This window comes from Styela clava, chromosome 9, assembly GCF_964204865.1.
Source record: "Styela clava chromosome 9, kaStyClav1.hap1.2, whole genome shotgun sequence".
Classification (NCBI taxonomy): Eukaryota; Metazoa; Chordata; class Ascidiacea; order Stolidobranchia; family Styelidae; genus Styela; species Styela clava.
This window is the reverse complement of record NC_135258.1, coordinates 6,080,091-6,102,990: the sequence shown is the minus strand read 5'-3', so window position 1 is coordinate 6,102,990 and position 22,900 is coordinate 6,080,091. Positions and strand designations below refer to the sequence as shown.

The window sequence follows — 22,900 nt, the reverse complement described above, 5'->3', positions numbered from 1 at the left end:
TTTGGTTCGACGGATAATTTACTGTAAGCTAAAATCGACTGCCATCCACTAAGTTTTCTTATGACGCGTGATGGGCTCGTGGCGATAAAGGGTTAACCTAGAGCAATCGGAGTAATCAAAAAACATTTGATTACAAATAATTATTTGGTGTTTCGTCAAATATTTCGCGCGGGAAGCCACAAGCGAACGCTTCAGTCGCGACAGTACATTATGGGATGCGGATGAATTTTGTCGTAGGATGATCAATGGATTTTCTTGTTACCTTCGAAGCAATATTCAGGTGAGAAATTTGCACTTGCTAACTTTGGGTTTTTATTGATGTTATACTATTTTCCTTTTTCGATAGTCAGAGAATTGGAATTTGTAACTTACTACGTAAAACTTACCGGATCACAGAAATAAGTTATTGTTTTGTGATTTATATGTCTTACGGGTTGAAATCGCAGACTCATCTAGCTTTTTGAATCGAATACAAATTTAACTTCACCAAAAGTTCCATTCATGCATACAGACGGGATAGCGGCAATTTGATAAGATTATGATTTATTTGTATGGTCGTTGTGGACCCTCTGTGCAATCATCACGGACCCCCAGTTTGGGAAACCTTGCTCTACGCCATCAAAATTAACACGCCCCCTCCATATAAATCTGATGCATACCTTTAGAATATAAGTATATAATACAAACCTTAAATATTTAGACTTGCCATGATATTTCTTTTAATTTCGTTATATTTCATCGATTTCTGATAGATTCAGTATTTTCAGGCACGAATTATAGTGTTATGCGAAAGCCTAATATTAATATCTTTGCTTTTCAGATTCAGAACTATGAAAAATGGAGTAACGAAGACACTGACGAAATTGAGAAAAATCTACAATACAGGTAAACAATAATATTTAGATTTAAGTTGTGTGGCGGGACTGGAATTGTCCTATTTTTTATTGTTTTGTATTTTATTTATATTTAGTGTCTAGCTATTGCGTATGCATTGGTGTGTGGAGTCTGAGCCCTAATTCGCCCAATAGTTAGATTCAGTTACTCGACTCCAACCACCACTACATATGTGAACTGTGCTGCGGATTAGCAGTGTCAGCCTCTTTCTGCTTTGCTGTCCTAAAAGTAAGCTTTGTATTTTGTCGCACTTATTTTATCTGCTTTAAGCGTGGATTTTACACTATTTTAATAAAGTCTCTTTGTTTGCATCGTGAACTTCGAACCTATTTGTGTGACTTTGCAGCACACGGGATCTTCTGAATTAATTATTACAGTATTATTAGACTGTATTAGTGGCGAGCACCTACCGGTATTCCGGTTAAGTCGTACTTCTGCAGTTGAATTTTTAATATTCATGATTTCCGTAAACAAATGTGACATTTCTGCACATTAGTGACCCGGGAAGATTTAGTCATATATTTCACGAAACAGTTGTGAAAGAAATTATTGTGTACTTTGATATTTTAGTAATTGTAAATTGTGCAATTAAAAAATTACATGTTAAAATATTAATTTAGTTTCAAACTTGCGGCCTGGGGACCGATTGCGGCCAGCAGGATGATAGTTTGTGGCCCCCGCCATAGCATGAAGGTTTAATATTAGAGTGGCCGCAAGTCATTTAGCTCATTTCGCATGATTAATATGTTCAATATATTTTGTAGGTTCTGGAATGTTTGACGTCACAATATCTTTTATCAACAATATCAGTTATTATTTTATTTAGTCCTAATTTGTTTATTTATGTTTTCATCTTGTTTTGTGTTCAAATAAATAAAGAAATTGGAGGGAATTTGAATTTTTTTAAAAACTAAGCTTTCATTGTGAAGAAAACCTGATGCCGCTCAGACCCACCCATACTCTGCCTCCAGTGGTCCCTGATTTAGGAAACTGAATGGCTAAATTTACTAGTGAAGTAGTTTTTTCAAATTGCCTTATATTTTTAGGTTGGAATAGAGAGACGTGCAAAATCAGTGAAAAGACGGTAAAAACGTCTGGAAACCTTTCACCTGCAGATGACATAATAAGGTACTATATAATACACTAACACATCCCTCTAAACAAATAATATATGTAATTTTTGGTGTCATAAATTACTTTTTTATGTAGTCGACGTTTTCCGTTTTAAAGTATCAAAGACTCGTGTGATAAAGTATATATTATGTTAACCTATTGTTGCTGAAAATTTTTTTCTTACAAAAATGGGTAATTGAGCTTTTCGGATTCAATTCATGGGTATTGATATCAAAAAGTTTGGTAACCACTGTAATAAAAGGATGTTTTATCAAAATAGATAATTGTAGGAGTCGCGTTGTGGTTGCCTAAAGTAGTACAATATTCGGTACTCGCGAAATATGTGTACCAGGTTAGAGTTGGGCCTTAATTTTATTCAGATTTTTCCTCATTTTAGTTCTATTACGAGTTCGGGGACTGTCTGTGTTAGCCAAGTGAATATACCCTTTCCCATAGGTTTGAGTTATTCTACAGCCACACAACCTAATGTAAAATAGGCGAACAAAATTAGTTACCTCAATATTGGTACACATACTTCTGGAGCGCCCTATTGATTTATGTCCAATGACAATTCCTTGGTAGGAGCAATCCGTCGTTAATCCAATGACTAAAGTGAGTTTCGCCACAAATTGTAGATCAGTCAGAGTGCACTATTGTATACCGGTAGATGAATCAGACAAAACGTATAAATGTTACTGTAAATCCCCCATAATCATCCGTTGACCATGTCGTTCATATTTATAAGTGTTCATGAATGGACTAGCATACTAGATTTTCAATACCGATGTTTTATAAGTGGGTCTCGCCAAGTATATTAATGTCGTATAACAGTAAATCTCCCGTAGTCGTACACCCTCTGGTAATATTTAACCATGCCACTCGTGTTAAAAACGATCTTATATTCATTAGATACAACGTAGAGTGTGTATACATATAGCCGCAAACCCCCTATGGTCGTCGTAAGTTCTATTAAACAACCCATCAATATTTTGTTGAACACTAGAATTATATTAAAAATTTTTGTGTCGAACAATGCGGGTACCGATGTTATTTATGTTCTTATGTTTATATATTTATATACGATGGAATAAATCAAATAATACTTAGTTCTTGAAGGGAATTAGGTTAAATAACAGTAGCTATGATAAAAAATGCCCTGCTGGAAGGATTTCTTTCTTCATTGACAGCATATTCCTAATTGTTTTGCATAGGATTTTTTGTTTAATCTAATGTGGGAAACCCGTTTTTACCACAAATGGTAGATGACGCGGAGTATCATATTATACGAGTAAATCCGACAAAGCGTATAAAATTTAAACGTTGTTACCGCAACTTTCTCATAGTCGTACATTTTCTAGTACTAGTTAGCCATGCCATGCGTGTTCCAAACTTAAATTATTAACTTATAACAATGCTATAAATCGGATCTAACCAAATCAGTATAGCCGATAATCCCCTACAGTCTGTATAATACACCCTTGGTAGCACCACTTAACCATCCCATTAATGTGTATAAGCGTTAGAAGCTAGAATTATATTCCCCCATTTCTGTGTCGTAGAGTACGGGTACTGATATGTTATGTTGTTATGTGTAATTATATATAATGTAATAAATTACTTACACACTTGGTAATTGAAATAGAATGAAGTTCTTCAAAAGCATGAATTCAAATAACACTAGCTATGATTGCCAGACCGTAAGGCGTCGTGTACATAAATATATCGGTTCGTCGTAACCGCAAATGGTAGATCACTCGTAGATATACCGGTACAAAAATGCAAATATATTCAAATCCGACAAAGCTTATCAATGTATCCGTAAAATGTAACCTCCTAGTAATAATTAGTTATCCATACCGTTTATGTTCACAAATGTTCCAAACTAGAATCCGACTGAAATTTCAATAACGATATTACATTCATAAGTGGATCCAACCAAGTGTGTACTGCATAACCGGAAATCTTCCATAGACCGACATCCTTTTTCATTTGTGTTCCGAACTAGAATAAAATTAAAAATATAATAACGTTACTATACAAATTATAATCATCCAATTTTTTAAGTGTATCAATATAACTGTAAATCCCACATAGTCTGTAGATACCCCCTCCCCCTCTCTTCAACCCAGGCTAGCAGTCTAGGTAACCATCCCATTGATATTCATAAGCGTTATATTCATATTCTGGAGATGTATCGGTATCGGATATCCCAATATATATAGGTAATCCCGTAGTATGTGTACCAGGTTGGGCCATAATTTTAATCCGATTTTCGGATACTGTCTGTGTTAGTCAAATGAATGCACCACCTGCCCATAGTAATGAATGCACCACCTGCCCATAGTAATCAATCCCTTTACTCAACTCGTTGTAAAATTGGCGAACAAAATTAGTTACCTTCATATTGGTACACATACTCCTGAAGCGCCGAAATCAATACCAATATGAACCAAATGTAGAGACCCTTATTTCTGATATATTTAGCTTTTTATTCTGATCCAGAATCATTCGAAATATAAGCTAGAATACTAATATTGATTTTTTTTGCTTGGAGGTTTCATGTTCGTGGTATTTATTGCCCTCAATTCTGAGAGTGTAGAAACAGGATTCTGACTAGAGATGTACCAATGTATCGTTACCGGTTATCTATATCGGCCAATTTTTTGATATTGGTATTTGTATCTGTATCGGCTGGATGTAGACCGATATTTCTGATATATTTACTTTTTCATCTTGATCCAGAATCATTTGAAAAATAAGTTAGAATGCTAATATTGATAATCTTTGTTGCTCGAGGTAACCTGTTCGCGGTATTTGCCTCATTGACTCAGGGCCATTGTCGTCTCCACCCCCTTGATAAGAAACGGGAACAAAATTCTGACCTGTTTTTACCTATTTCTCAGCCAAACTAGCTCAACTAATTGGGCTATCTTTGCTGCCAAATTTTTTTAATTCGTTTTTATGCGTTCATACCTATATATGATCGAGTAAATTAAAAACTCGCTTAGTTCTTGAAAATGATAATAAATGAGGAAAGTAAATAGGTTTAGCCACCCAATAAGGCAACCTCAGAAAGTAGATGCCAAATACGGGTACAGATGATGGTCTTATTAGCCTGAAAATCCGGTTAGATATAATTAGCTTACACTACTTCATGCCTGTTTTTCAGAACACTGCTTGGAAGTTTCGTCAACTTCTCATCGCACAAAAAGATGAAGATTGAAGATACGAAAAAGCAAACGAGATCAATGAAAAGTTCAAGTAAATAATATTTTGAAATTCAATTTAACTTTTCGATATCCATTGATTCTCTCTCGTTGAGGATGTGAATATGTCACACATTAATGACCGGCAGTAACTATATTCCAGAGTTTCTTTTGGGTAGGTCATTAATGTGGTAATATTTGCAATTTGTGCAATTTGAAATCTGAGACTGACATCTGATAAGTAATATTTGAAATTTCCGCACATTTGCGAAATAAAAGTGAAATATGACACAGTAATAAATAATTCTTTAGTCAGAATTATTGTAAATGAGTAATGTTTGTTACTTCTGGTCGAATTTGCGACGTATTCAAAAACGAACCGAAACAGGATTATCAGTGACAGTTATCTTTATGTAAGTTTACAGTGAGGTTATTAAACTTATCTCGTTTGTAAAGTGACAAATGTGTAATGTGAATTTTTTTATTTAAATCTAAGGAGATATAAAAATATTGGTACTCCCGTAGTATGTGTACCAGGTTGGGGTTAGGCGGCTAGGCCCTTATTTTATTCTGAATTTAGTTCCATTACGAGTTCCAAGGAGCCTAGTTAATATACCCCTACTTGTAGATTACAATCCCTTCACACAACTTGATGTAAAGTAGGCGAACAAAATTAGTTATCTCCATATTGGTACACATACTTCTGTGGAGCTCTAAAAAATTAGTATATCATATTTAACTCAGGAAAGGTTGTGTATATTTAAATGATGGAGAGTAGACATATTTATATATAATGTAATTTCAAAAATTTGTGTAATATAGTGATTTCCAGACGCTGATCCGCCTACCGACGTCGGACCGCACAGTTGTCTACAGATCTGCGTTAAATGTTGCTCATTTTTTGTCTGCCAGCGTAACCACTTAGTGGCCAAAACGACTAATTTCACGTTGCTTTATTCGTTTTTGGTCCTGTTACTTGTAAATCCAATTGCGAGCTTCAAAGTGTTTGGTTGAATCTCAAATAGGTGTCAAATTGCTACAAAATTGCTCTGCCTCCAGTGGCCCTCAGGTAAATTGAGTTTGAGACCCCTGATTTAAGAAATTGAATGACTAAATTTACTAGTGTAGTAGTTTTTTCAAATTGCTTTACATTTTTAGATAAAAATGGAGAGACGTACAAAATTATTGAAAAACCGTCAAAAACTTTAGAACCTTGTCAAAATGTGCAAAAACCGAAAAAATGAAAATGTAAATGTTCCACTTGCAGATTGCATAAGGTACAATATAATACACTAACACATCTTTCTAAATAAGTAATATATGTAATATTTGGGGCCATAAATCACCTTTTCTTGTAGTCGTTTTCGTTTTAAAATATCGAAGACCCCCATAATAAAGGGATGCTTCACCGAAATAGGGAATCGCAGGAGTCACTTTACGACTACCACGAATAGTAAAATTTTCCTCAATGTATGTTCAATGACCATGCCCTGTTAGGGACAATTCGGTTAATCTAATGAGCCCAATGTAGATCGGACTAGACGCTAGATAGAGTACCATATAATCGGGATTGTCCATGGAGGAATCGTCCCATGGGTTGGGATGAGACAGCATCCATTTGTATTTCCTATGGGACACGAAATACCGTATGATTTTCGGGAAAATCGTTATGAACTTTGTGTCCAGATATTTGAGCATATCTCTCTAGTTATAATAAAAAGCAAAATATATTCAGCTACTCATCCAGCCGCCTCTTTGAGGCCATTTTGCATGGGAAATTTGAAAAAAAAAATTTCTTCAACCATTAAGCCCTAAAGCTTCTCTCATATCTTTTTATAAGCGTGTGGTATAGTCCTAGTCAGCAATATATCTTTAAAACACACTTCTCTAATAGTATTTTATCTATACGAAAAAATTTCGAAAATTTCCAATAAACAACCTCCATCTTGAGATATATCGTGTCTAGTAGAGGGTAAATAATTATTTATGATTAATTAATTTTTATTTCAACGTTTTTTTGTGTTATTTGACTACAGAACAATACCACAACCACTATTATAGCATAAATGGTCACTCTGAAATTCACAATTGTATTTACAGAATTTTCAATTTGCACAGTAGTAAATTCTTCTCTCATAACGGGGCAATACGGCAACAATGTTTTATAAGTGTGTCTAACCAAGTGCATTAATGCCGTATAACAGTAAATCTCACGTAGTCCTACACCTTCTGGTAATATTCAAACATGTCATTTTTTGAATGGCTCAGTCAGGTGGGGGTTAGGAATACCACATGTAAAAATAGTTGTGCCACACCAACACTAGAAGTACTTACTTCGTGCTGTGAGAACAGGGCAAATACATACTTAGTTCTTGAAAAGTATGGAGTCAAAAACAGTAGCTATGATTAAATAATGCCCTATTGGCAGCAATTTGATCAAGAAATATACCCGATCTTGTAATCATGCACTGTATTTCTTTTTTTATTGATAGCATAGTCCTTATTATTCTGCAGAGCATTTTTGTTTAATCTAATGTGTGAAACCCGTTTCTTTACCACAAATGGTAGACACCGATGTATATGAGTAAATCCGACAAAGCGTATAAATGTTAAACGTTACCGCAACTCTCTCATAGTCGTACTTTTTCTAGTACTAGTTAACCATGCCATGTGTGTTCCAAACTCTAATTAATAAGATCTAACCAAATCAATATACACCCATGTTAGCAGTCCACTTAACCATCCCATTAATGTGTATAAGCGTTGGAAACTAGCATTCTATTCCACATTTCTCTGTCGTAGAGTGCGGGTACTGATATGTTATGTTGTTATGTGTAATTATCTATATATATAATGTAATAAATTACCAACACACTTAGTAATTAAAAAAGAATGAAGTTCTTTAAAAGCATGAATTCAAATGACACCAGCTATGATTGCCAGGCCGTAAGGCGTCGTGTACATAAAATATATCGATTCGTCGTAACCACAAATGGTAGATCACTCGTAGTACCTTACTAGGTAATTGAATCCAACAAAGCCTGCAATTGTTACCGCAATATCCCATAGTCTGTACCCCAGATTATAATCGGTTAACAATGCCGTTTATTTTCAGAAGCGTTCGAAACTAGAATCACACTTAATTTCCAATAACGATTTTATATACAAGATTGGATCAAATGAAGTGTGTTAATATGGCATAACCGTAAATCTCCCATAGTCCTGATGTCATTTGTGCTTTGGACTAAAATGAGAATAAATTTATAATAACTTTACTATGTAACTCATATACGTCCAATTTTCCAGGTGTATAACCGTAAGTTATATATAACCGCAGTTTTTATATACCCCCTTGTACATACCCCCCTTCCCACCGTAACCATCCCATTAGTATTCACAGGCGTTATATTCGGTTCATAGAGCGATATATTCTAAAGGTGTATCTATCGTCAATATATATCGGTATAATCTAGATTAAAACCAATATTTCCGATATATTCTGGTTTTCAATCTGATCCAAAATCATTAAAATATGGATGTTTAACTTATTTTCAGCTCGGAGTTATCATGTTCCTGGTATTTGTTGCATTCTTAATTCTAAGCCATTTTCGTCCCCACCCATGAGTGTAGAAACTGAGTGTAGAAACAGGATTCTGGTTTGAGATGTACCAATGTATCGAGTATTGGTATCGGCAACATCAGCCAATTTTTTCGGTATTGGTATTTGTTTCTGTATCGGCTAAATGTAGACCGATATTTCCGTATATTATCTTTTTATTTTGATCCAGATATCCATTGATTCTCGTAAAAGGTGTCTCGACCGGCAGTAAATAGTCATATATTCCAGAGTATTAAAAACAAACTTATTGACAGTTCATTGATATTGTAATTTTTTTAATTTGTGCAATTTGAAAACTGACTGACATCTTATGGGTAATATTTGGAATTTAAGAAATTAAATGACTACATATACCTGCACTATTGTAGGTATTATTTAAATTGGCTTACATGTGTGCTTCTTTGTGTTTTTCCCCCTCCCTGGACTATATAGCAAACTTTGAGAATTGGTGTCCAAGATTTTCGATACTAACAAGTCTATATAGTTTTAGTTTATATCTGCATCATTTCCCCTATTCGTTGATACCATAATCTTCATTATTCTTCCTTAGCATTTTTTGTTTAATCTGATGAGCGAGGTGATTTTTACCACAAATGGTAGATCGCGCAGAGTACTATACTATGTAAGTGAATCCGACAAAGCGTACCAGTGCAACTGACTTAAATGCCCCATCGTCTATAGCCCCTGGTAACAACTCCACTATGTCGTTCATGCTCATAAGTTAATTCAACTAAGTGGCTATCGTTGACCTCCCATCGTCGTACACCTCATGGTACTAGTTAACCATGTCATTCGTGTTTCGAACTGAAATAAATTTTAACGATATCATATAAAACATACAACATAGTGTATCAATATGGCTGTAGATCCCCTATACTCTAGTCTATATATATCCGCCCCAGTCTTAGTATCTATCTCATCAATGTTAATAACTGTTAGAAACAAGAATTATGTTCCAATTTTTTGTATCGTTGAGTGGGGCTACTGATATTCTATATCAGTGTTCTTCAACCTTTTTTTTCGTGGTATACCTTTTACAATTTTACGAGAACTTTGTATACCTTACAATTACCAATGTTTATTTAAAGCTAAAATGAGCAATAAATGTTAGGAACAGATTGTATAAAAACTAAAATCAAAGTGGCGGGGCGAGTCATTATAAATGCTTTTTTTAGTTTTTACTGACAGACGCAATTAATTTAACACCCAAATGTGTAAAAAACGTAGTAAAGACAATGTTAATTTAGTTTCAGTGGCTTCTTTGTTTTTGCATAGTTTCGGCAATTCGTTCATAACGGGGTTTTAGTTCTTTTTCGATTGCTCCCCGCATTAGTGAATCAATATCAAGTATTGAGTTTCGCTTTTTTGACTTGATTTCAACAAGACTGGAAAACCCTTCTTCACACAAATAAGTCGTAGGCATCTGCACCAGGAGAGCGATGGCTTTTTCCGCCAGATTTTTGTACTCGGGGAAATTCAAAAAGAGAAACCCAAAACTCTGAGTAATACATTTCGCGAAATGAAATTTTTTGATTTAAATCCTCCCGGAGTTCCAACAATTCTTCGTCTTCTGTTGGTTCACTAGTAAATGGCTGCATTACCCACGAGTTTTCTTCTAAACGTCTGTCATTATCTTCAGGAAAGTACAAAGCCAATTTATCACCAAGTAAGTTTAAATGACCAACAATGAGGGTAACCATGGTATTTATCGTTGAAACGTCCTCAAACTCCCACCCAGACTCTTTCAAATATTGACTTAACAGGGGAAAGTCAATGAAGTTTCCCGAAGAAGCATTATTTTTCCAGAGTTGAATTTTCATCTTCAGAGCATTGATTTTGCTAGTCGATCGAAATATATCACCTCCCTTCCCTTGAAGACTGACGTTCACTTGATTCAAACGATCAAAAATCGACGCCATGTACGCTAATTTTGCAATCCAATATATATTACGAAACCTGTTGGCTTTTTGGTCTCCTCGTTCAGTGTAATACGCCCCTAATTGTTCTCGAAGTTCAAACACACGAGAAAGAACTTTTCCTCGGGACAGCCACCGTACTTCTGAATGTAAAAGAAGTTTTTTGGAAGTGGCGGCTGTTTCCTCGCATAGTTTCGAGAAAAGTCTCGTTTGTTTTGAACTTTTCTTAATCGTATTCACAAAATATACGACCTCCCGTAGAACATCGTGTAATTCATTTTCTTTACCACTAGCGTCACCTGCATTCAGTTCAAGTTTCTTTGTTACTAATGCCTCGCGGTGGAGAATACAATGAATTCCTATGCATTCTGGAGACTTTCGCTTAATTCTCTCGATGAAACCTTTCTGTGAGCCTCGCATAGCTGCTGCTCCATCTGTTGTAACCGATTTGCACTTTGACCAATCTAACCCTTCTTCTTCAAAGAACTCGTTTATTTTATTGAAAATTGCAGTTGCCTTTTCTCCAACTGGTTGACAAAATAGATAATGTTCAACTATCCTGTTAGATTTTATGTCCGGAAATCTACAGAACACCATGAGCTGAGATTCACTGCTTATATCAGTGCTTTCATCCAACTGAATGCCAAAGGAGGAGGCTTCTAGTAACTTCTGAATTAGTTGTTCTTTTAAATCTGCGGATATAACGGCACATCGTCGCCATACAGTAGTGTCAGAAACAGCAATTTTTTTGACCTTGTCAACTGCTTTTGTTCCACCATGAATCAAGTCAGCCACAATTTCTAAACAAGGTAGCACTACACGTTCAAGTTCTGTGTACGGGCGTTTAACTTTCATCGTGTGATGTGACATCTTCAATGATGCCAACAATAGGTTAATGTTCTGAGTTGATTGGTGTCTAATTTGAGTATAGAACGCATTGCTCTGTTTTTTCTGCGCAGCCAGATGTAATTGAAAAAAACTTCGCAGATTTGTTTTGATGTTCTGGATGTTGTTTTATAAGGTGATTCAATAGCTTCGATCGAACAACATTCACATTGCCATAAATGGTCGAACAAAAAAGACACTGGGCAGATGAATAACAATTTTCCTCTTCGCCTTTTGGGCGACAAAATCCGAGATTTATGTAATCATCATTCCATTTTCGTCTCTTCAGTGTTGTTTTCTGGCGCTTCGCAGAAGGAAAGCTATCTGAAGACGATGAGGCTGAGACAGATTCGGTTTCTTCAGTATTTCAAGTATTCAGTATTTTCAAAGTATTTCAACAAAGACATTGCAACTGGCGATACTGAAATCCAGTGGGATACTGTCCGCAAGTCGTAAACGTATATCAAGCGACGAGCATGGCAGCAGAAATCATCAACCCAGGCACGTGCCATTGTTATCTATATAATTTGTGATGTAACAATGTGCTCAAGTCGGTCTATTACGTGAAACACATTTTCTATTTCATGTGCGCCGCGTTTGCATTGTTGTCTCTAATTGAACAATTTATTATATTAGAGCTCAGAATTCTTGATTTAGACAGTACACCCTTCGTATACCCTTTATCAGCTGTATACCCTTCGTATACCCTTTATCAGTTGTATACCCTACTTATGGTCTGGTATACACTTAGGTATACAGTATACCCGGTTGAAGAACACTGGGAGTAATGCAGGTACGCCGACCGCAGTTTTTTACCGATTTGCGACAATTTTTGCTACTCAGTTATTTCTCTGCCATCGTACCACTTAGTAGCCCAAAAAGACTAATGCCATGTTGCTTTATTCGTTTTTGGTCGTTAAATCGCTTGAGTATGGTATTAATTATCATCAAAATATCAAGGTTCTAATTTGTCGTCAAAGTGTTCTGTTGAATCTCAAAAAGGTGTCAAAAAACTACAAAATCGAAAATTCGATATTTCATTTAAATACGAACAGAGATTGATAACTTATAATTTATTTTTTGAAAAATGTAATTCAAGCAGTATCGTATAATAATACCGAAATACATGTGTAAAGGGTAATAAATAGACAGGCCTGGAAGAATACAACATTCGTACCAATGTTCCCTCTAATTTTTTGTAGTATGTGTGCGCAGAAATTTTGGTGTGTGCGCACTTTTTTGGAAATGAATAATATTTGTGCAAAAACCAATGAAGAAATTTTAGCGTTCTAACCGGGTAATAAGTGGGCCAACAACAAACTTTTTCAACCCGCCAACCGAGCAAATTGTTACATTACATCGAAATACGTCTGTGCGCAGTAAATCTATGCCTGTGCGCAGCCTCTGAAAGGGGACACTGATTCGTACTCCTCTGAATTTTGAGCGAGTCCAATGAAAGGTGATGTTTGATGAACCTATAATTTTACAAATTTTATTTCAGGGTTGTCAATTTATTTGTAGAAAGAATTAAAGACCTTGATATTGTTCTTAGGGAGACCAATCATGAATTAGGTTACTATCAGAAATACGCTCGTCATTTTTAAGGGACTCTGTACGTGAGAAGAATTTATTTAATCAGTAGAACAGTTTCATTCGTAAACCAAGATCTAAAATAACAAAAGTTGATTGACTCATAGATGTTCTATTTTATAATTTCGAAGAGATCCGTGCAATCAAATTTAGGTAAAAAAGGCGCTCTGCACGAGACTTAATGTATGTTTATAATTCTTTGTTACTGGGATAAATTAATTTAATGTTTTCATATTCTGTTTCCGGTCTTCGGGGTAGAAGAGTTTGTTAAATCTGATTTAATGTATTTGTTAAATAGTATGCCGTAATAGGATTCATGTATTCATAATATATTTTAGTTTACTCTAGCTTTATTTAGAATTTAATAGCTTATGAATGAATTATTTTTTTTCAATTTTTGAAGAACATGCAATATGGAAATATTCTTTTTATGTTGTGAAGCATTTCATTAACTAATGCGAGAATAAAAATAGATTTCACTATGCTGTAAGAAACTATGTCAATTGTATCATACATTAAAATAAATGTATTTTTCAAATTTATCAAGTGACGTGCCGCGAATATACTGTATACTACATAGACTGTAATGTACGGCAAATATAGTAGCACAGTGTGTCCCAAAATAAATGATACCTGCAAAATTTGTAATTGAATTAACGGGTTTCATTTATTTTGGGATACCCTGTAATTATTAAGAATTCATTCTACCGTTGATTTGAGATTCACAGATAAATTTATATCGGAAATGTTTAGTCAAATTAGATAACTTGAAATGCTTGATCCGGATTTGAGTTCATGAATTGTCATTTAAATACGAACAAAGACTGATAACTAATACTTTATTTTCTTATTAGATTCAAGCAGTATTGTACAATAGTCGGGTAATGCTATATGATTGTGTATAAAGTAAAGCAGTAAAGATGGAATGTCTATGAAAAATATTAATGGTTGGTAATGGTAGTTGGAAAATGTGGAAACGTGTCATTATTCAAAAAAAAGCGCAGAGTGCTTCAATAAATTTAAGAAATAAATAAAATGATCCCTTCCAATGCCCCAGAAAACCGTAATAAATACGTTAGCTCCCCGCCTGTCAATTTCCTATTTGATGAACTTAGGATTCTACAAATTTCGTTTTTGAATGACCAATTTATTTGTGGAAAGATGTAAGACCCCGATATTGTTAATAGAGACCAATCATTTTGTCATTTTCTATTGGGCATCTTTTCCGCCAGGAGAATTAGACCATTTACATTCGGTAAACCAAAATCTTAAATAACAAAAGTTGATTGACCAAAAAGGCGCTCTATATGTTGATAACTCTGCATTTTTTCTTATTATTTTGCGTTAGTTTCGAATTATTCATCAATGAGATAAATTAATTTAATATTTCAAAATTATGTTGCCGGTGCTCGTTTTTTAGGTAGAAAAGTATGAAAACACATGTAATGGATTTGTTAAATAGTAATCAATTTATTAACATTGTATGCTGTATAAGATTTTATGTGTTGAAACATTTATTCTAGTTATCTCTTGGCTTTATTAAAAATTAAGGACAAAATATTATCTTGAAATTTTATCCTAAAATTGAGTTGAAGGTATTTATGATTTTTTCAAAAAATTAAACAAATTTTTTTCACATTTTGAGGCAGCGTACAACGGAAACTCGGAATGTTTAAAAGTAAAAACCGGAAAGTTGCAATATCTTTTCTTACTCAAAATTTTTGAAGTCTGTATTGGCATTCTATTTTAAAAACGAATGTTGAATGTTGGTACTTTAAAACCTAAAACCAATCAATGCAAGAAAATTAGTTCATTCGACGCTGCTATGAACAATCAGCAAAATTTATATTAGGATATTATATAACAGCCATAGGTATATTTTTTTTATTTTTGAATAAGCGTAATATGAATAATCGAATCATTTGAGAAAAGTTGTATTTTACAAATGTTCAAACTCTTCTGCATTCTTTTTTTTATATTTTAACTTCGTGTGCCCATATTGATTGTATACTAAAAAGCTTTGCCTTTGTTTTGTTTTTGCATTCCATAAAACGGGGAAAAAATATAATACAATCCAACACGTTCAGTTTTTTGAAATGATAAACATGGGGGCCACGAGTGCAAAAATGCCCCGGAAGGTGGCCACGGGCAATTAAATGTCTGGAAACACTGATCTATAGTGTCGTATTTTACGATTACTATTATTTTTATTACTTTGCGTTAGTTTCAAAATATTTATTACTGAGTTTAAATAATTTAATATTTCAATGTTCTGTTTCCGGTCTTCGAGGTTATTTTATTTGATGTTGTTTGTCCGCGGAGTAGAAAGGTTTGGAAACACTAATGTAATGGATTTGTGGAATAGTAATACAAGCCTTCATTGACATTGTATTTTTCCAACTTGATGTAGCGTACAATAAAGAATAGTGAAATTTGAGAAACTATCAAGTTTTGGAACTTCAGCCCATTTGAAAATGTTCAAAATCTTTACTGCCATTCTGCTGTGAGACATTTTACCTAACTCCCTATCCTCCTATATTTCTTTATCCTAGTATACGAATACTGCAAGGATGCTGTAGTAGGAATAAACATGACTATTCTATCCAATTAAAGAGTCTTGCTGCACATTAACACAAATTTAATTTCTGTAACGTTTCGTCCAACCAAAGTAAGACTTCCTTAAACAAGTCTCTGTCTTTGGTTGGACGAAAAGTTACTGAAATACATTTGTGTTGTGTGCAGCAGGACTCTTGAATTGGATCTTCTTTGTTTGCTATTTATCTATGTAAGTAAACTATGATCAGTTTAAATTAAGTTTTTCAAAAGCTTACAGTAATATCTAATAATTTATCATAAAATTATCTAAATGATAATTGTTTTTGGATTCCTATCACGAAACGTGAAATATTTTGAAATGCATCTGTTGCATACAAAGATAAGAAAGAGGAATTTTAATCACATTTTTAAAATTTTGACTAATAGAGATTAACTTGAAAATGTAAATAATTTTCTGTAAAATTTTAAATAGTATGTAAATGATACATTTTGGACATTTGAAGCAGTGACAAAAAAAATTTGAAATATCAGAGAAGTTTTGAAATCTAGCTTTTTTAAAAATGTCTCAAATCTGTATTGTTATTCTATGCTAAACAATTGTAAGAAATTAGAAAAAAATGGTTATTTGTTCACATTAGGTTCTTGAAATATTGAAACAGCACACAACGAAAACTCGATAAAAAAAACTATATTTTCTGCAAATGTTCAAAGTCTATATTGGTATTGTATGCTAAAAACAAATTCAAATCTTAATACTTTATATATGAATTCGTCAACTAATCAATTAAAAAAATTAGGTCATTTCATGTACTCAAACATATATTCTAGTTAGCTCACGATTTATTAGAATTTAGGAAAATATATTATCTCAAAATGTTTTACTAAAATTAAATGAATTTTTGAAAAAGAAATATTTTTTTATCACATTTCAAAACAATGAAATATTTAAAAAAGCTGGAAAGCTGAGAAAACTAGCAATGCATTAAGAATTATATATATTGTAGCTGTTTTACAATTTTCTAAGAAAATAGCAAAAATAATCGGAAAATTGTATCAAATTAGAATAAATCACAAAAATATTATAGCAAAATTGTATTATAAATTTGGATAAAAAAGTTATAGATTTATTTTTTTTAATTTTTATGATAGCGATGCAAAAAAAATATGAGTATGTAAAGTTTTCAAATTCATCTCCTTCGCAAATGTTCTGTCATTCTGTTGCGAAATTCCACGTTCTTATGCTTTACTACCGTTTGCTATTTATAAATCACAAAAAATTATAATCAGTTTATATCGTTTTTTTTCAAGATCGCGAAAATATTATCTTATATTTTACATGAATTTCAGTGAGATGATTGCTTTTTGACCTATATCACGAAAAGGTATTTATTTTAATAAGTAGTTGCATTTTCGTAGGAAATAGAGATGAGGAAGTTGAATCAGAAGCTCATTCTCAAAATTTTGACTTATGACGTTACCTCAATAATGTGAATATTTATTGTTGTGAAAACGTTAATTCAAACATCTATTTCAGAGACTGATAAATTGAAGCAGTGCCGTATGATAGTCTCCATGAAAATTATATATTTTTTAATGTAACATGAATGTGCAAGCAAAACGAAAAATGACTGGTAACGTGTCATTAGTCAAAAAAGCGTAGAGAGCTTCAACAAATTAAGGAAATAAACAAAATTATCTCTCCTAACGTCCTAACGTCCCGATAAAACGTAATAAATAGGCAAGCCAGGAAGCGTGCAAAATTTAGACAAGAACGTTAATATTTGATACACCTAGAAAATACGCTTTTCGTTTTTCATAAGGTTTTTTGGTGGGTATATCCGTTTCGTTAAAAAATTGTTAAATGAGAAGAACCCTTTAATCCGTAAACCAAATGTCTAAAATAACAAAACTACCTTTGACTTAGCTGTTCTAGTGTCTTCTTTGGTAATTTCGAAGAGATTCACGCAATCAAATTTAACCAAACCAAAAGGCGTTTAATAAGAAAAGACCTCACGCGTGGTTTTCTATTTTACTTTTATGCGTTAGTTTCGAATTATTTATTACTGGTGGAAATTAATTTAATAGTTTAAAATTCTTCTGTCAGTCCTCGTTTCTTTTTAATGTCGCCTATACCTACGTGTAGAAAAGTTTGGAAACACTTATAATGGATTTGTTAAATATTAATCAAAGCCTTCATTAAAGTTGTATGCTGTATAAAATGTGTTGAAACGTATATTCTAGTTAGCTCATGCTTTTATTAGAATTCAGGAAAAATATTTATCTTGAAATTTTATCCCAAAATTGAATTAAAGGTATTTGTATAGATTTTTGAAAAATCACTAACAAATTATTTTTTCACATTCTGAAGCAGCGTACATCGAAAACTCGGAAAATTCGAAAAGGCTGGAAAGTTGCAAAATCCATTTTTTGCAAATGTTCGAAGTCAGTATTGGCATTTATTTTTAAAAACGATGTCAAATGTTGATACTTTAAAACCTATCAATGCACGAAAAAATTCTTTTTATTTCTTTTTTTGAAAAGAATAATCGAATCATTGAGAAGTTGTATTTTGTATGTTCTAATTCTTCATGCTCATTTTATATTGTCATTTCGTGTCATACTTTACCGTTGTCACCAAATATTGCACTAAATAAATATATTGTAGTTATTTTACAATTTTTTAAGAAACTAGCAAAAATAATATATCAAAATTGTATTGTAAATTTAAATAAAAGTGGATTTAAATTTACATCTTTTTTAATTTTGAAGTAGCGTACAATAAAAAACAGAACAATATGAAACACTGTTAAAAACTTTTTAAAGTTGTAAACGAATCAAAACAAGAAAAAACGTAATTTATTTATAAGTTTTTTAAACTATTACGAAAATATTATCTAAAATTTTAACACAAAACTATGAAGGAGAGATCAGGCGCGTAGCCAGGATTTTCAAAAATAGGGTAATTAACACTTTAGATTAGGTATTTCACGCCATTATGAAAAATTAGCAAAATTAATATACTGAAATTTTATTCTAAAATTTAATAGCTTACGATTTGAAAAGCATTCAATAAATAATCGAAGATTTGAGGAAAGTTGGAAACCTCCGCTATTTCGCAAATGTTTCCAGTTTAGTCTTCATTGTAATTGCATGCCGTGTAATGTTTCATTTAGTAATATTTAACCGGTATAATCTCATCGGTACTCCCGTAGTATGTGTACCAAGTTAGGGTTAGCCCATAATTTTATTTCGATTTTCCCTATTTTTTTTTTATCTATTACAAGTTTGGAGAGTGTTTGTGTTAGCCAAGTGAATATATCCCTTTCTTATAGGTTTTCTGTTAACACAACTTGATGTACATTAGGCGAACAAAATTAGTTACCTTCATATTGGTACACATACGTCTGGAAGGCCCTTATTAATGTGAAACATTATAGTTTAATTATTTCACGCATATAAATATTATTTTAAAACTTTATTAGAAAAGAATATAAAAATATTTTTCTCCAATTCCCAACGTATGTGCAATATGAAAACGTGATAAATTGGAGTAACTTCAGCTAGCAAATGTTCCAGTTCTTCATTGTCATTTTATGCTGTCATTTCGCGTGTTCATACTTTACTGTTACTGTTGTCAACTAGTGCAGGAATAAAATATGTTTTACGTATCTTATAGTTTTATAATAAACTAGCAAATAGAATCTCAAAACTGTATTATATATTTGAATGAAAAATAAATTTAATTTTCATTTTTCAAAGTAGCGTACAGTGAAAAAAAGAAAAACCTTATATACATCTCCTCCGCAAATGTTCGAATTCTTCACCATCATTCTGCTGTGACACATTTTACGTTCTTTTACTATATCGTTAGTCATAATTCTATGCAAGAAAAATTATAATTGATTTACCTGAGCTTCTTAAAATATTGCAAAAATAACTAATATTTTATTTTAACACTAAATATGTAATAGATAATTGTTCTTTATTAATTGACATCACAAAATGTGAATGGATTTGAAAATTTGTATACTTCAGGAAACGATTCCAAATATGTTGTCAACTAGTCGTTGCTAATATTATTTTAGGCAGTTTAGGCTGTTACGAGCAAGTAGCAAAATTGATATCGTAAAATTGAATCTGAGGTTAACTAAAAGATACTATTTCAGATGTTTTTGCATGTTTGCTGTAAGCTTCGCCTTTCTGTACCGCCGTGGAACAGCATTTTTATGAAATATAACCTCAAAACTTATAGTGACATAGTTAGCACAATTATATTTATCGCAAATCAAAACTGGAAGCGATTGGCTTAAACTACGTCATATCACATACTACATTTATTTTCAGCTTTCTGGAAACACAGCAGGAAAGTTGGCAGGGCAATTTATCATTGCATTAAAAAATACGACAATGCCATGTGTCTGGTATTGCATCAATGAGTGAGGTTGAAACCTATCCAAAGTATCAAGTGGGTAATGAATATCTTTTGAATCTTTCAGAGGCATATAGAATTGATATATTAAAATAAAATTTGCTACTAAGAAACATTTGGGAATATTTGAACGATGCAAGTTAAACATATTTATATTAAGACACAAATGAGATCAAAGATCAAATCACATTGATAGGCTATCTTTTGCTTATAATTGGTTATTCATTATACTACTACAATTTCTCCTATTGCAAAAATGGAAAAGAGAATGCCATAAATTCGGTGTCATGATTATTTGTATATCTTTTTCAGGTTTCCTCACTTATGGAGATGAAATCTTGATGACATTTGCTGTTCACAGAGAGAAAATAAAAGTTGTAAATACACTCAGTATTCAAATATGAATGTGAGTTCTATTAAAGAAAACTAAGATTGGCTCACAAACAACAACGACTTTAATATAAAAAAAGAGACTGTTTAATGACATTCAAAAGAATTATATTAAAAAGCTAGCTCCAACATGGGTCGACCCTTCAAAAATCAACTGTTCATGTGATTTTAGTAATTGCAAACAGATTCATTGACATTACAATACAATTCCCATATTTGATGTCATAGCAAGATGAATATGAAATATGTTATCATTGAACTATATTGCATTTAGGAATATCATCAAATTATGTAGCGGAATTTTTATCACAACACATTATTGCTTATATTTGCATTAATTTTTTCCATCCTCCATTCTAGTTTTAAACAAATAATTGTAACAGTGTAATGATTTGGCGTGAAGGCAACGGCATCAATATTTTTTTTATATCTAAATTATATCAATGCTGTTCTGACGAATTGGTATACAAAATATGTTATATATATATTATTTTAATATATATATCACTTGTGTGTTAAATTGAAGATTCTAACAAATTAATTTTTTGACCAGTGTGTGGCACAAACCAGATAGTCTATCCATGATTGTCAATGACACTATAACACAAATCTTTTTATTACTTCATATCTTCTTATCAACACTGCCTATTCAACGTGAGAAATCTTATGACAAACCAGGCCGGCATGGTTATGTCTTTTCATCTTCAACGTCAACTTCTTCAAATACATATAAAAAATACACTTACATATACATGGGTTGGGAGGGGGTTGGGGGTTCTGGGAATTGGTGGTGGACCCTGGGAGGGAGGGGAAAACACAGCATTGCAATCATGATTAGGCGATTTCGGTTTTGTCAATACTGATATAAAAATAATTATAAAATCCGGTAATAGGATGGTCAGATAGGAGGTATATTTCATTTTGATTTTCAAATCAATGATACTAAACGTGACCTTACAATTGAATGTCGTTGCCTTCTTTTTTATTCAGAAATTGAATGACAATTCTTTTTACGTGTCCCAATAAACAAATATGCAGGGTGCTTGACAACCCATATGTGATGGCAGTTCCAGCCTACTTCCAACATTGCATAACTATTTATATTCAATTTGATTTTCGTGAACAAATTTCTGAACACAATCATATTACTACAATTATGTACACTGTTTTATGTTTATGATTGATATATTATATTTAGGAATGAATTATTTCATGTAACATGCTTTTTTTTAATTTTTTTTTTTTTTAACTTTCCGTTCTGTCATAATCCTTTTTTCCATGCAATTTCTTTGAGATATTTTCAACAGGAAACGAAGTTATCGTGGGAGCAACAAGTGTAGGACAATTTTAACAGGGCTGGCCATGGCTTTTTTATTTGTTTTTGTTTTTGTTATAAATGAATCTGAACTCATTTCTGCAATTTGCGGAGTTTCAGTTTAAAAAATTAGGCCTAGTTGATATTAATCGTATTATTAGCATTTCAGACATAGAACTATAGAGATTGAAAAAGATTTTCCAGAGGCGAAACTATAAAGATTGAGGATATGAAGATACTTTTAAAAAGCAAAACTTCCAAGAGAAGATACGAAGACCTCCTTCAGAAACAGAATTATGAAGATTCAAGATACGAAGACACTTTTCAGAAAGAGAGTGAACATGAAGACAAGAAGACACCTTGGAGATGCTGAACTGACTGTTGTAAATGAGGCCTAGTTAATTTTGATGGTATATTAGCTTTTTAGACGCAGAACTGAAAAATTTCAAGATGTGGAGACACTTTTCAGAGACAGGCCTTTTAAGATGAATATACGAAAGAATTCTTTTAGAAGCAGAATTATGAAGATTTAAGTTACAAAGACACTTTTCAGAAGGAAAACTGAACATTGAAAACACGAAGACACCTTGGAGATGCAGAATTGAAGGTGGATGATTAGGCCTAGGTTATTTCAATGTTATATTAGATTTTTAGACGCAGAACTGAAAAGACTCAAGATGCGGAGAAGATTTCAGGAGCAGAACTCTAGAGGTTCTTTTCAAAGGCACTTTACAAAAGCAGAACTATCAAGAATGAAGAAACGAAAACGCTTTTCAGAGGCATAACTTTTAAGATGAATATACGAAAACTTCTTTCAAAAGCCGAATTATGAAGATTCAAGTTACGAAGACACTTTTCAGAAGGAGAATTGAACATTGAAGACCAGAATACACCCTGGAGATGCAGAACTGAAGGTTGTAAATTAGGCCTAGGTAATTAAGTTTTATTAGCTTTCCAGACGCAGAACTATAAAGATTCAAGATGCGG

General features: G+C 32.9%; 1 protein-coding gene across 1 annotated transcript; it reads left to right on the top strand.

Moving 5' to 3' along the window:
- Positions 1-165: 165 nt before the first annotated feature.
- Positions 166-22,170, top strand: LOC120338694 (uncharacterized). The gene is made up of 6 exons (XM_078115930.1): positions 166-280; positions 821-885; positions 1,941-2,022; positions 5,177-5,268; positions 20,124-20,244; positions 20,521-22,170. Exons 1-5 carry the CDS (start codon positions 246-248, stop codon positions 20,213-20,215), a joined length of 366 nt encoding a protein of 121 aa, XP_077972056.1. The 5' UTR covers positions 166-245; the 3' UTR covers positions 20,216-20,244; positions 20,521-22,170.
- Positions 22,171-22,900: the final 730 nt, after the last annotated feature.

Bases quoted from the DNA above. Each gene is read 5' to 3' on its own strand.
- LOC120338694 (XM_078115930.1), top strand. From the start codon at position 246: ATGGATTTTCTTGTTACCTTCGAAGCAATATTCAG. The intron at 281-820 runs GTGAGAAATTTG...TTTGCTTTTCAG, and splicing joins ACCTTCGAAGCAATATTCAG to ATTCAGAACTATGAAAAATG. The intron at 2,023-5,176 runs GTACTATATAAT...CCTGTTTTTCAG, and splicing joins CCTGCAGATGACATAATAAG to AACACTGCTTGGAAGTTTCG.